This window comes from Bos indicus, chromosome 5 (genome assembly GCF_029378745.1).
Source record: "Bos indicus isolate NIAB-ARS_2022 breed Sahiwal x Tharparkar chromosome 5, NIAB-ARS_B.indTharparkar_mat_pri_1.0, whole genome shotgun sequence".
NCBI lineage: Eukaryota > Metazoa > Chordata > Mammalia > Artiodactyla > Bovidae > Bos > Bos indicus.
Genome location: NC_091764.1, coordinates 103,408,848 through 103,423,912, shown reverse-complemented (window position 1 = coordinate 103,423,912; position 15,065 = coordinate 103,408,848). Strand labels below are relative to the sequence as shown.

The 15,065-nt window shown below is 42.1% G+C and overlaps 1 protein-coding gene across 1 annotated transcript in view; it reads left to right on the top strand.

Annotated features, from left to right (window-relative positions):
• LOC139182964 (antigen WC1.1-like) overlaps nucleotides 1–2,554 on the top strand; it is a 53,206-nt gene extending 50,652 nt beyond the window's left edge. Inside the window, 5 exon segments of the mRNA XM_070788656.1 lie at nucleotides 156–293; nucleotides 740–832; nucleotides 1,088–1,135; nucleotides 1,667–1,801; nucleotides 2,409–2,554. Of these exon segments, the coding sequence (XP_070644757.1) occupies nucleotides 156–293; nucleotides 740–832; nucleotides 1,088–1,135; nucleotides 1,667–1,801; nucleotides 2,409–2,554 (560 nt within the window).
• Nucleotides 2,555–15,065: the final 12,511 nt, after the last annotated feature.

Sequence of the window (15,065 nt, the reverse complement as noted above, 5' to 3'; positions counted from 1 at the left end):
CCATCTCAGGATGAGACCTGGGGGAACCAGGTCACTGTCAGTGTACTGGTGTCTGAGGCTGGGACGCTATTGTCTGGAGCCCCTGGAAATGCTGGCACAGGGGGTTTCTCTGTGCCCAGGACCTTCTCCATACCCTGTTGCCTTGTTGTCTTTAGGGTCCAGACCAGTTTCAAGTCCTCTCCCTGACATCTTCTCCTTGCCTGGGGTCCTCTGCCTCATCCTGGTGTCCCTTCTCTTCCTGGTCCTCATCATCCTGGTGACTCAGGTATTCAGATGGAGAGCAGAGTGCAGAGGTGGGCTGCAGGGGGAACCAGTGACCAGAGAGAGTGTGTGGAGGCAGGAGATGGGGCAGGTGTGAGGAGGGGAACCTAGGCCAGGTCTCTGCTGTGAGTCTGAAGAACTCCATGTGCTCCGCGCTGAGCTCTAAGGGGTGAGTAGGCAGAGGTTCTTAGGACTGGGGCATGAACTTTTGTAAGTCATAGCCTCTCCTACAAGACCATAGAGTCGGGGCTGAGCTGTGAATTCAGGTCAGACGAGGAGAGAAGGTGCTGACATGGTGCACGGGGTGGGAGATGATCCTGAGGTCCAAGCAGCCTCTGTGTGAATATCGGGGAGATAAAGGGTGGGCCTGCAGGACCGGGGTGTCTGGGGCGGCACCTCTGACCTGCTAGGGGATCTCTCAGCGGGCTGGATCAGAGTGTCTGGGGCAGCATCTCTGACCTGCTGGGGCATCTCTCAGCCTTATCCAGCTATGAAGATGCTCTTGCTGAAGCTGTGTATGAGGAGCTCGATCACCTTGTGACTCAGAAGAAGGGTCTTCTGGGCAGCCCAGGTGGGTGTCTCCTGGGACCTCTGGTTGTTACACCCACTGGGTGTGCGCATTTTCTCAGCATCTGCAGACCCCACACGTTCCCCAGGCTCACAGAGGCAGCTCTCCAAAGTGGCAGGATGGCCTCTCACAGCCCCGTGAGCCCCAGCCTCTGTCTACACTGCAAGAGCCAGACCCATCCCTTCTAAGCCTTAACACTGGTCCCGTGGGTGTGGGAGGGTCATTCTGTGTGTTGTGTGATGTTTGTCTCCACTTTAGGCTTCCTGTCAGATGGTGAGGACAAAATTGACTCCAGATCCGCTCCAGGTAATAGAGGTGGACCTGCTTCAGCTGAGTGTTACGGAGGAGAGTTTCCCTCCTCATAGAGAGGAGATGTAAGGGAAGTCTTCCTTTACAGTCTCCTTTGATGGACCAGAGGGATCCCTTGTGTCCGGATCTGGTCTGTCCTTCTCCTTCTCTGGCTGTTCTGTGATGTTGCACATTTGGGGCTGGGCTCTCTGTGTTCAGAATCACAAGTGACACACACTGGTTTTAAAAATAACATCTGTAAAGCACAGTTTGTCAAAATACTTTAATAATGCTCAATGGTGGGAGAGTTGCTTTGAGATATATATTTTCAATCAGGAAATATTAAGATATGTAATATCATGTTTTGGTTTATGGACACATCAAAATGAAACATGGTCTCAGAGAAAAAAATCTTTTGAAACAAGGAGTGACAGGTGCCTCTATTTAGCATCTCAGAAACTCTGGGTCAGAAGGTATCTTAGGTATTTCCCAGATCAACCCCCTTACTGTGGTTTCATCTGATCCCTGCTCTGCCCTCAGAAGCACCAGATCAAAGGACTGATGCCCCTGGTAAGGATTATGATGATGCTGAAGAGGTACCAGTGCCTGGGGCTCCTCCTGCCTCTCAGGGGACCAAGGAGGAAGTGCTCCCAAAGAAAGAAGATGGGATGAGGTCTCAGACAGGTGAGTGGGGATTAGCTGATCCCCTGTAATCTCTGGTCTCTGTCCAGGAAAGGGTGAATTTGAGCTCCTCAATGCCAAACCTCTCTACAGTTTCAAAACATGGGTAGTCTCATGCATTTGATGGGCTTCCCTGGTGGCTCAGATGGTAAAGAATCTGCCTGCAATTCAGTAGACTGGGGTTTGATCCCTCGAGCAGGAAGATCCCCTGGAGACGTGAATGGCTACCCACTCCAGTATTTTTGCCTGGAGAATCCCATGGATAGAGGAGCCTGGCAGGCTACAGTTCATAGGGTTGCAAAGAGTCAGACACAACTGAATAACTAGCACTTCACTGCCTGGAGGCAGGTCTCAGAGCTCCTGTGTGAGCACAGGTCTCCTGTGATGCAGGGTTTCCACATGAGCTGAGGCCCCAGAGAGTAAGTGGACTGGACCTGAGAGGACAGCTGGGATCCATCCTCACTGTAGCTGATATGAAATAGTCTGAGCCTCCCTGCCCACCCCTGGGTTCCAGGGATGCTTTGTCATTACCACTTGCTTAACTTGCTTCCTCCTCACTGTCTGGCCCCCTTGTCTCTGTTCTAAATCATACCTCTCTTTCCTCTTTCAGGCTCTTCTCTAAACATCTTTACAGAGGAAGCTGATCTTGGGGAAGGAGGAGAGAGCCCCTGGCTGCTCCAGGGGGAGAAAGGGGACCCTGGGTATGATGATGTTGAACTAAGTGCCCTGGGAACATCCATAGTGACTTTTCCATGATGTTGTATTAAATACAAGATCATGCCACAGATATTCTAATTGCCTGTATCTCAATAGAATAGTGCTGACCTCTGATTGTGTTATATGGAAATTGCTTAAAGTGAAATATACTCAATAAAGTAAATTTTTTTTTTTTTGCTTTGTTAATAATTACCACGTTCCATTGACTCAGAAAGTAAAGCATCTGTCTACAATGTGGGAGACCCGGGTTCTATCCCTGGATTGGGAAGATCCCCTGGAGAAGGAAATGGCAATCCACTCCAGGACTTGCCTGGAAAATCCCATGGACAGAGGAGAGTGGTAGGCTACAGTCCATGGGGTCGTAAAGAGTCGGACACGACTGAGCGACTTGACTTTCACTTTCACCACGTTCCATGTCAAATGCTTTTAGAGGATTTCCTCAAAGGAAATACACGATGAGTGCACTGCCCTCTTTTCTCACCTTCTTCAAAGGCTAATGAGAGCATGAATTTGTCCGGGATTACAGATGCTCCAGGTCACTCTTGCTTAGAATAAGTATCTAAACTTGGTCCACATTCACACCCTCCGTCCTAGCAAGATGACTTTGTTGACCAAAAGGTATAGTCAGAACCTGGTAGAGTTATTTTATTTGGTGGGAATGCTTAAGACTTGAAGCTCTGGAGATATAGCATCTCAGTAGCTTTGAGAAAACTGCTCCAAAGAGGCAGCAGGGGAAGTCAGGCAGTATACAAGTTTGCAACAAAGGGAGCAGGGAATCTGAACATCAAAGATCAGGTACCAAGTTAAGGAATGTAGCGTTCTATAACGCTGGACTGGGAGAAACACAAGCTGGAATCAAGATTGCCGGGAGAAATATCAATCACCTCAGATATGCAGATTACACCACCCTTATGGCAGAAAGTGAAGAGGAACTCAAAAGCCTCTTGATGAAAGTGAAAGTGGAGAGTGAAAAAGTTGGCTTAAAGCTCAACATTCAGAAAATGAAAATCATGGCATCCGGTCCCATCACTTCATGGGAAATAGATGGGGAAACAGTGGAAACAGTGTCAGACTTTATTTTTGGGGGCTCCAAAATCATGCAGATGGTGACTGCAGCCATGAAATTAAAAGACGCTTACTCCTTGGAAGGAAAGTTATGACCAACCTAGATAGCATATTCAAAAGCAGAGACATTACTTTGCCAACCAAGGTTCGTCTAGTAAAGGCTATGGTTTTTCCCGTGTATGGATATGAGAGTTGGACTGTGAAGAAGGCTGAGCACCGAAGAATTGATGCTTTTGAACTGTGGTGTTGGAGAAGACTCTTGAGAGTCCCTTGGACTGCAAGGAGATCCAACCAGCCCATTCTGAAGGAGATCAGCCCTGGGATTTCTTTGGAAGGAATGATGCTAAAGTTGAAACTCCAGTATTTTGGCCACCTCATGCAAAGAGTTGACTCATTGGAAAAGACTCTGATGCTGGGGGAGATTGGGGGCAGGAGGAGAAGGGGACGACAGAGGATGAGATGGCTGGATGGCATCACTGGCTTGATGGACGTGAGTCTGAGTGAACTCCGGGAGTCGGTGATGGACAGGGAGGCCTGGTGTGCTGCAATTCATGGGGTCGCAAAGAGTCGGACACAACTGAGCGACTGATCTGATCTGATATATGGAAAGATGCAAGCCTCTGGTCTCACTGGATTCAATTCTTCCATATGCAGCTCAGCTATCTGGGGCCAACCCTGTTTCCCTGCTCACCTTAAGGAGAGGCAGATGGCTGCTTCTTGCTTCCCCCAGCTCCTCAGCAATCACCATGGAGGGTGGCAGCATCCCCTGGATCAGTTTTGGGAGCCCTCATTCACATATGGAGACCAGAAATCATTGATGGCTGTGACATTTCTTGTTTATTGATATGGCAGGAGATATTTTCATTTCACAAACTCATGGAAAAAACTCAATCCTGAACATTCCTGTATGTTCTTCCCTGAGACAGTCACATCACCTGTTTTTAACCTGTTCTTGGTCACCAGACTTCGGTGTGGGTTTCAAAGTGGGAATTTGCTGGTGGAGGAGAATGGATACAGCCTTTCCTTATTCTGCTTAAGCGTTCAAGGGTCAATTAAAACTCTAACTCTAGGTAACTACCTCTGCCTTTTCATCTCTCATTCCCTAGGTTACTTTATCTGTTTATTCCTCAAGGAGATATGGATTCCTCCTTGCTCTTCTCCCATGTCTAGTCCAAATCCTTATGAATCCATTCTTTCCATCCCTGCCTACTGTTTCTTCAGAACATTGCCATTTCTTGTCTGTCCAATTATCTATCCCTCTGAGCAAATTATATCAGCTCATATCTCTAAGTTGATGGATGGCAAATTGGTGCTCACCCACACCCTGCATCCACGTGGGGCAAGAGGGCAACAAAGTGAGACCTAGACAGAGGGGATCCAGAAGAAGGGATAGATGGGGAAATCAGGTACGTTGTCTATTTATGTTTCAAAGATGTGGATCGAGGGGTCTCATATGACTGAATTCTTAAAGGAAGAATTTCAGACTAATGGACTCCTCTGAAAACAAACTGTTTCAAGATTGCTTTAATCTGGTTACTACTGAAAAAGTAAACGTGATCCTGCTGTGATTCTTCAGGGTAGAGAGAGCTGTCACGTAGGAGTGGCCAAGTAAAGATTACATTTCACAACACCCCCTTCCCCCCCAATTCCATTATGGACATGTGGCGAGGCTGCTGAACTAATCTAAGACCTGAGAGTGATGGCCTGGTTGTGAGTTGAACCCACTCAGTTCCTGGCTGATGGCTCTGCATGGTGTCCAGTGCTCAGATCTACAGTCATGCTTACAGTCTTCATAGTTCTAGGCTGTGCTTGGGGATGGGAAGATACCCAGGACTTCTCCCAGGGCAGCTCACATAGCTATTCACCATTGGGAAGTAATGAAATAAATGACATATGATGAAAGAAATAAAGTATACCCACCAAGAAGCTCAGGGAGCTCCAAAAAACACAGATAAACAATCAAATCCAGGGAAAGAATATGTGAACAAAATAAGATTAAAAAATTATTATTTATTATTATTATTATTGCTTTCAATTTTTGGTTTCATGGGTCTTTGTTGACACACATGGGCTTTGTCTAGTTGTGGCAAGCAGGCACTACTCTTCTTTGTGGACAGCAGGCCTCACTGTGTGGGGGCTTCTCCTGTTGTGGAGCACAGGCTCTAGGTGCACAGGCTTCAGTACTTGTAGCATGCCGGCTCCTATTAGCAGTTTGCGGGTCCTAGAGCACAGAGTAGTCGTGCCCAGGCTCTGAGTTGCTCTGCAGAATAAATTCCGTTTTTTTTTTTTCTTTCTGTACAGAGACTGAAATCATAAAAACGGAAGCAAACAGGGAGTTTGCTGATGGTTTAGTGGTTAGGATTCGATGCTTTCACTGCTGTGCTTGTATTCTATCCTGGTCAGGCAACTGTGCAATGAGGCAAAAAAGAGATCCCTCAAGCTGTGCAATGAGGCACAAAAAGAGAAGGAACCAAACAGAAATTCTGTTGCTTAAGATTACAATGAGTGAAATGCAACAAAATAAAAAATGCTACAGAGAGCATCAACAAAAGCAGAAAAATCGTTGAGGCACAAGACAAGAAAATTGAAATTAGCCAGCCAGAGGACAAAGAAGAAAAAAGAATGAGAAGGTGTGAAAGAACCTGTGTGAACTATGGGATAACATTCACAGTAACAACCTGCACATTATTGGAGTCCCAGAAGGAGGAGAGAAGGAGAAAGGGACAGAGGTTGTACTTAAAGAAATAATACCAGGTAGGTTACACATCTGATGAGACTTAGGCCTCCAAGTTCATGTAGCTAATAGGTCACCCCTCAGAGTTCACTCAAAATGATTGTCTCCAAGACACATCGTTTATAATCAAGACCAAGAGAGGATTTTAGAAGCATCGAGAGAAAAGCAAATGCTCACAAAAAAGCAATTCCCTTAAGAATATCAGTGGACTTCTGAGAAGAAACCTGTCAAGCCAGGAGAGAAAGGGATGGTATATTCAAACTGAAGAAAGTAAACCTGCCAGCCAAGAATACTTTTCTCAGGAAGGTTGTCTTTCAGAAATGAAGACGAGATAAAGATGTTCCCAAACAACAGTTGAGGGAGTTCATCAACACAGGTTTGTCTTACAAGATTGCTGAAGGGAGTTCTTCAAGCTAAATGAAGGATGTTAATCATTATATGAAAGAAGTGAAATTTTACAACAGACTTGTAAATGTAAATGTGTAATCCAATACAGAATACTCTAACACTGAATATGGTAGTGTGTTAACCAGTTAGCTCTAGTCTAGGGGGAAGAATAAAATAACTATAGAGAAAAATATTTTGTTAGTGATATACAATATAAAGACAGGTGAATTCTGACATCAAAAACAGAAAGTGTAGGGAGGGGATCAAAAGGTAGACCTTTTGTATGTGGTTGAAATTAATTTGTTATCAGTGTAATAGAGACTACTGTGTCTATAAGATATTTTATGTGAACCATGTGGCAATAAAAATGTAAAAACCTACAGTAGATTCACAAAAAGTAAAGAGAAAAAAAATCAAAGCACATCATTATCCAAAATCATCAATTCACAGTTCTAACTGTTGTACAGAACAGTCGAGTTGTCCTGGTCTCTACAGCATCCTTCAAGATCAGCCCCAGAGGACTCTCCTTTCACAAAGTGAAAAACTAATTAGTCTGTCTGTTATTATAAGCCAAAGAACTCTTTCTGCACCTCATCTCCTTCCTTATATCATATAGATGGTGCAGCTGTACTTTTTTAATTGCAAATTTTCATCCTGTGACATTCCTCTGTGGTTTTAATTGAAAAACTGCCAAATGATAAATCATCCCAATACTCTGTCTCCTCTGTTGGTTCTGATTAAGACTTAATAAGAAGACATGTGAGTGTGTTGTGGTTTGTCTTGTGTATCCTTAGAGATAGAGATTTTCAGAGTTTGTTGTGATGTATCTGGTGGTGATATGCACCTTCTTTTTGAAAATCAAATTTTGAGAACTCTGCAGTCAAGGAGGAAAATACTTCTTGCAGCAAATGAAACTTAAAGCTATGGACTCTTCAGTTGCTTTCACATATAACCAGAGGACTAAAAAGTTTCCTTAGCCAGTGACTGTACCTTTTTGACTCCAAAGAACCTGCAGCTACTTCTGTGGCGTTGGGCTTCAACTAGATGTTTTATCAATGGTGCTGTATAGAAGGAGAAGTTTTGAGACTGCTGTAAAAATAAGACAGATAACTGGAAGCAGGAGGCTTAAGTCCAAACCCTGACTCCAGGGAACTCCTGACTCCAGGGAATATTAATTGACAGGAGCTCATCAAACGCCTCCATACCGACACTGAAACCAAGCACCACACAAGGGCCAACAAGTTCCAGGGCAAGACATACCAAGCAAATTCTCCAGCAACACGGGAGCACAGCCCTGAGCTCCAATATACAGGCTGCCCAAAGTCACTCCAAAACCATAGACATCTCATAACTCATTACTGGACACTTCATTGCACCCCAGAGAGAAGAAATCCAGCTCCACTCACCAGAACACCGACACAAGCTTCCCTAACCAAGAAACCTTGACAAGCCACCTGTATAAACCCACACACAGCGAGGAAACGCCACAATAAAGAGAACTCCACAAACTGCCAGAATACAGAAAGGACACCCCAAACTCAGCAATTTAAACAAGATGAAGAGACAGAGGAATACCCAGCAGGTAAAGGAAAAGGATAAATGCCCACCAAACCAAACAAAAGAGGAAGAGATAGGGAATCTACCTGATAAAGAATTCCAAATAATGATAGTGAAATTGATCCAAAATCTTGAAATCAAAATGGAATCACAGATAAATAGCCTGGAGACAAGGACTGAGAAGATGCAAGAAAGGTTTAACAAGGACCTAGAAGAAATAAAAGAGAGTCAATATATAATGAATAAGGCAATAAATGAGATCAAAAACACTCTGGAGGCAACAAATAGTAGAATAACAGAGGCAGAAGATAGGATTAGTGAATTAGAAGATAGAATGGTAGAAATAAGTGAATCAGAGAGGAAAAAAGAAAAACGAATTAAAAGAAATGAGGACAATCTCAGAGACCTCCAGGACAATATTAAATGTTACAACATTCGAATCATAGGGGTCCCAGAAGAAGAAGACAAAAAGAAAGACCATGAGAAAATACTTGAGGAGATAATAGTTGAAAACTTCCCTAAAATGGGGAAGGAAATAATCACTCAAGTCCAAGAAACCCAGAGAGTCCCAAACAGGATAACCCCAAGGCGAAACACCCCAAGACACATATTAATCAAATTAACAAAGATCAAACACAAAGAACAAATATTAAAAGCAGCAATGGAAAAACAACAAATAACACACAAGGGAATTCCCATAAGGATTACAGCTGATCTTTCAATAGAAACTCTTCAAGCCAGGAGGGAATGGCAAGACATACTTAGGGCGATGAAAGAAAATAACCTACAGCCCAGATTACTGTACCCAGCAAGGATCTCATTTAAACATGAAGGAGAAATCAAAAGCTTTACAGACCAGCAAAAGCTGAGAGAATTCAGCACCACCAAACCAGCTCTCCAACAAATACTAAAGGATATTCTCTAGACAGGAAACATAAAAAGGGTGTATAAATTCGAACCCAAAACAATAAAATAAATGGCAACGGGATCATACTGATCAATAATTACCTTAAACATAAATGGGTTGAATGCCCCAACCAAAAGACAAAGACTGGCTGACTGGATACAAAAACAAGACCCCTACATATGTTGTCTACAAGAGACCTGCCTCAAAACAGGGGACACATACAGACTGAGAGTGAAGGGCTGGAAAAAGATTTTCCATGCAAATAGAGACCAAAAGAAAGCAGGAGTAGCAATACTCATATCAGATAAAATAGACTTTAAAACAAAGGCTGTGAAAAGATACAAAGAAGGTCACTACATAATGATCAAAGGATCAATCCAAGAAGAAGATATAACAATTATAAATATATATGCACCCAACATAGGAGCACTGTAATATGTAAGACAAATGCTAACAAGTATGAAAGGAGAAATTAACAATAACACAATAATAGTGGGAGACTTTAATACCCCACTCACACCTATGGATAGATCAACTAAACATAAAATTAACAAGGAAACACAAACTTTAAATGATACAATAGACCAGTTAGACCTAATTGATATCTATAGGACATTTCATCCCAAAACAATGAATTTCACCTTTTTCTCAAGCGCACACGGAACCTTCTCCAGGATAGATCACACCCTGGGCCATAAATCTAGCCTTGGTAAATTCAAAAAAATTGAAATCATTCCAAGCATCTTTTCTGACCACAATGCAGTAAGATTAGATCTCAATTACAGGAGAAAAACTATTAAAAGTTCCAACAAATGGAAACTGAACAACACTCTGCTGAATAACCAACAAATCACAGAAGAAATCAAAAAAGAAATCAAAATTTGCATAGAAACGAATGAAAATGAAAACACAACAACCCAAAACCTGTGGGACACTGTAAAAGCAGTCCTAAGGGGAAAGTTCATAGCAATACAGGCATATCTCAAGAAACAAGAAAAAACTCAAATAAATAACCTAACTCCACACCTAAAGCAACTAGAAAAGGAAGAAATGAAGAACCCCAGGGTTAGTAGAAGGAAAGAAATCTTAAAAAATAAGGGCAGAAATAAATGCAAAAGAAATGAAAGAGACCATAGCAAAAATCAACAAAGCCAAAAGCTGGTTCTTTGAGAGGATAAATAAAACTGACAAACCATTAGCCAGACTCATCAAGAAACAAAGGGAGAAAAATCAAATCAATACAATTAGAAATGAAAATGGAGAGATCACAACAGACAACACAGAAATACAAAGGATCATAAAAGACTACTATCAGCAATTATATGCCAATAAAATGGACAACGTGGAAGAAATGGACAAATTCTTAGAAAAGTACATCTTTCCGAAGCTGAACCAGGAAGAAATAGAAAATCTTAACAGACCCATCACAAGCACGGAAATTGAAACTGTAATCAGAAATCTTCCAGCAAACAAAAGCCCAGGTCTGGACGGCTTCACAGCTGAATTCTACCAAAAATTTAGAGAAGAGCTAACACCTATCCTACTCAAACTCTTGCAGAAAATTGCAGAGGAAGGTAAACTTCCAAACTCATTCTATGAGGCCACCATCACCCTAACCCCAAAACCTGACAAAGATGCCACACAAAAAAAGAAAACTACAGCCAATATCACTGATGAACATAGATGCAAAAATCCTTAACAAAATTCTAGCAATCAGAATCCAACAACACATTAAAAAGATCATACACCATGATCAAGTGGGCTTTATCCCAGGGATGCAAGGATTCTTCAATATCCGCAAATCAATCAATGTAATACACCACATTAACAAATTGACAAATAAAAACCATATGATTATCTCAATAGATGCAGAGAAAGCCTTTGACAAAATTCAACATCCATTTATGATAAAAACTCTCGAGAAAGCATGAATAGAAGGAACACACCTCAACATAATAAAAGCTATATATGACAAACCCACAGCAAACATTATCCTCAATGGTGAAAAATTGAAAGCATTTCCTCTAAAGTCAGGAACAAGACAAGGGTGCCCACTTTCACCATTACTATTCAATATAGTTTTGGAAGTTTTGGCCACAGCAATCAGAGCAGTAAAAGAAATAAAAGGAATCCAAATTGGAAAAGAAGAAGTAAAACTCTCACTGTTTGCAGATGACATGATCCTCTACATAGAAAGCCCTAAAGACTCCACCAGAAAACTACTAGAACTAATCAATGAATATAGTAAAGTTGCAGGATATAAAATCAACACACAGAAATCCCTTGCATTCCTATACACTAATAATGAGAAAACAGAAAGAGAAATTAAGGAAACAATTCCATTCACCATTGCAACGAAAAGAATAAAATACTTAGGAATATGTCTACCTAAAGAAACGAAAGACCTATATATAGAAAACTATAAAACACTGGTGAAAGAAATCAAAGAGGACACTAATAGATGGAGAAATATACCATGTTCATGGATTGGAAGAATCAATATAGTGAAAATGAGTATACTACCCAAAGCAATTTATAGATTCAATGCAATCCCTATCAAGCTACCAATGGTATTCTTCACAGAGCTAGAACAAATAATTTCACAATTTGTATGTAAATACAAAAAACCTCAAATAGCCAAAGCTATCTTGAGAAAGAAGAATGGAACTGGAGGAATCAAACTACCTGACTTCAAGCTCTACTACAAAGCCACAGTTATCAAGACAGTATGGTACTGGCACAAAGACAGAAATATAGATCAATGGAACAAAATAGAAAGCGCAGAGATAAATCCACACATATATGGACACCTTATCTTTGACAAAGGAGGCAGGAATATACAATGGTTTAAAGACAATCTCTTTAACAAGTGGTGCTGGGAAAATTGGTCAACCACCTGTAAAAGAATGAAACTAGAACACTTTCTAACACCATACACAAAAATAAATTCAAAATGAATTAAAGATCTAAATGTAAGACCAGAAATTATAAAACTCCCAGAGGAGAACATAGGCAAAACACTCTCCGACATACATCACAGCAGGATCCTCTATGACCCACCTCGCAGAATACTGGAAATAAAAGCAAAAATAAACAAATGGGATCTAATTAAACTTAAAAGCTTCTGCACAACAAAGAAAATTATAAGCAAGGTGAAACGACAACCTTCAGAATGGGAGAAAATAATAGGAAATGAAGCAACTGACAAACAACTAATCTCAAAAATATACAAGCAATTCCCACAGCTCAATTCCAGAAAAATAAATGACCCAATCAAAAAATGGGCCAAAGAACTAAATAGACATTTCTCCAAAGAAGACATACAGATGGCTAACAAACACATGAAAAGATGCTCAACATCACTCATTATCAGAGAAATGCAAATCAAAACCACAATGCAGGTATCATTTCACACCAGTCAGAATGGCTGTGGTCCAAAAGTCTACAAGTAATAAATGCTGGAGAGGGTGTGGAGAAAAGGGAACCCTCTTACACTGTTGGTGGGAATGCAAACTAGTACAGCCACTATGGAGAACAGTGTGGAGATTCCTTAAAAAACTGGAACTAGAACTGCCTTATGATCCAGCAATCCCACTGCTGGGCATACACACTGAGGAAACCAGAATTGAAAGAGACACATGTACCTCAATGTTCATCGCAGCACTGTTTATAATAGCCAGGACATGGAAGCAACCTAGATGTCCATCAGCAGATGAATGGATAAGAAAGCTGTGGTACATATACACAATGGAGTATTACTCAGCCATTAAAAAGAATACATTTGAATCAGTTCTAATGAGGTGGATGAAACTGGAGCCTATTATACAGAGTGAAGTAAGCCAGAAAGAAAAATACCAATACAGTATACTAACGAATATATATGGAATTTAGAAAGATGGTAACAGTAACCCTGTGTACGAGACAGCAAAAGAGACACTGATGTATAGAACAGTCTTGTGGACTCTGTGGGAGAGGGAGAAGGGTGGGATGATTTGGGAGAATGGCATTGAAACATGTATAATATCATATATGAAACGAGTCACCAGTCCACGTTTGATGCACGATACTGGATGCTTGGGGCTGGTGCACTGGGACAACCCAGAGGGATGGTATGGGGAGGGAGGAGGGAGGAGGGTTCAGGATGGGGAACACATGTATACCTGTGGTGGATTCATTTTGATATATGGCAAAACCAACACAATATTGTAAAGTTAAAAAATAAAATAAAATTAAAAAAATTAAAAAAAAAAAGAATCAAATTTTGCCCTATTAATTGCTGAAAGCATTTGACTTTTAAAAAAAGGTATCAATTAGCTAAATGATGTCTTCAAACTAGTTCTTTATATTTAAGATACTTTCTTTTAAAAGTCTAGAATAGTACCATTCAGTCATTCAATAAACATTAGCTGAGCATCTATTAGTCAAGGCTATGGTTTTTCCAGTGGTCATGTATGGATGTGGGAGTTGGACTGTGAAGAAATCTGAGCGCTGAAAAATTGATGCTTTTGAACTTTAGGTGTTGGAGAAGACTCTTGAGAGTCCCTTGGACTGCAAGGAGATCCAACCAGTCCATTCTAAGGGAGATCAGTCCTGGGTGTTCATTGGAAGGACTGATGTTGAAGCTGAAGCTCCAATACTTTGGCTGCCTGATGCAAAGAGCTGACTCATTGGAAAAGACCCTAATGCTGGGAGGGATTGGGGGCAGGAGGAGAAGGGGACGACAGAGGATGAGATGGCTGGATGGCATCACTGACTCGATGGACATGAGTTTGAGTGAACTCTGGGAGTTGGTGATGGACAGGGAGGCCTGGCGTGCTGCGATTCATGGGGACGCAAAGAGTTGGACACGACTGAGAGACTGAACTGAACTGAACTGAACTGAGCATCTATTAACTTATAGAGAGTAGACATACAGAGCTTATACACAGGAACAGGCCTCACTCCAATCCTGGGCCTTGGCAGGGCCTCAGCAGATGCCTGCAACCTGTAGGAGCCTTGGAGAGCATGCCCAGATGCGGAAGGATTCAATGATAAGGAAAAGAGTATCTGTTCACAGACTTTTAGATATTAAAGGAGGAGCACATTTTGCTGTGTTTCCAGTGTTCTTATCCTGGTCTGCAGCCTGGACTCAGCTGCACCAAAGCTCCATGTGCAATAGAGCATCAGTTCATAGAGTTCAAGTCTGAGCAACCACACAGGCTTTGAACTATGAGGGCCATCCCAGTGGCACTAATCTTGGGTTTAAGAGGCTTAAGAATGACCACTCACAGGAGCTCAATAGCTCTGGAGTTGGTCATTACATCAACTCTGAGCAGAGGTGGATTAATCATGAAGCTAATGAAGCTTCACTTTCACAGCCTCTCCTTATACCAGCCCCTTCCAAGTCCCATGAGGGAAGCCCTAGGGCTGTGCTCACAAGGATATAGGTTTTGAAACAGCCATTTTCTTGAGATGAGGAAAAAAATATTCAGCAAAATCATTTCTTAACCAAAGGTGAAGTAGTTTATTAAGTGCTGTTGCTGCTGCTGCTAAGTCACTTCAGTCATGTCCGACTCTGTGCAACCCCACAGACGGCAGCTCACCAGGCTCCCCCGCCCCTGGGACTCTTCAGGCAAGAACACTGGAGTTGGTTGCCATTTCCTTCTCCAATGCATGAAAGTGAGAAGTGAAAGTGAAGTCACTCAGTCGTGTCCCACTCTTAGTGACCCCATGGACTGAAGCCTACCAGGCTCCTCCGTCCATGAGATTTTCCAGGCAAGAGTACTGGAGTGGGGTGCCATTGCCTTCTCCATTATTAAGTGCATGGAGCACTAAATCCAGGAATCAGATTTGTTCAGGAAATCAAGAAAAGACTTATGGGGCTTAGAAAGTACATGTTGCCTTTTCATTAGTACAGGATC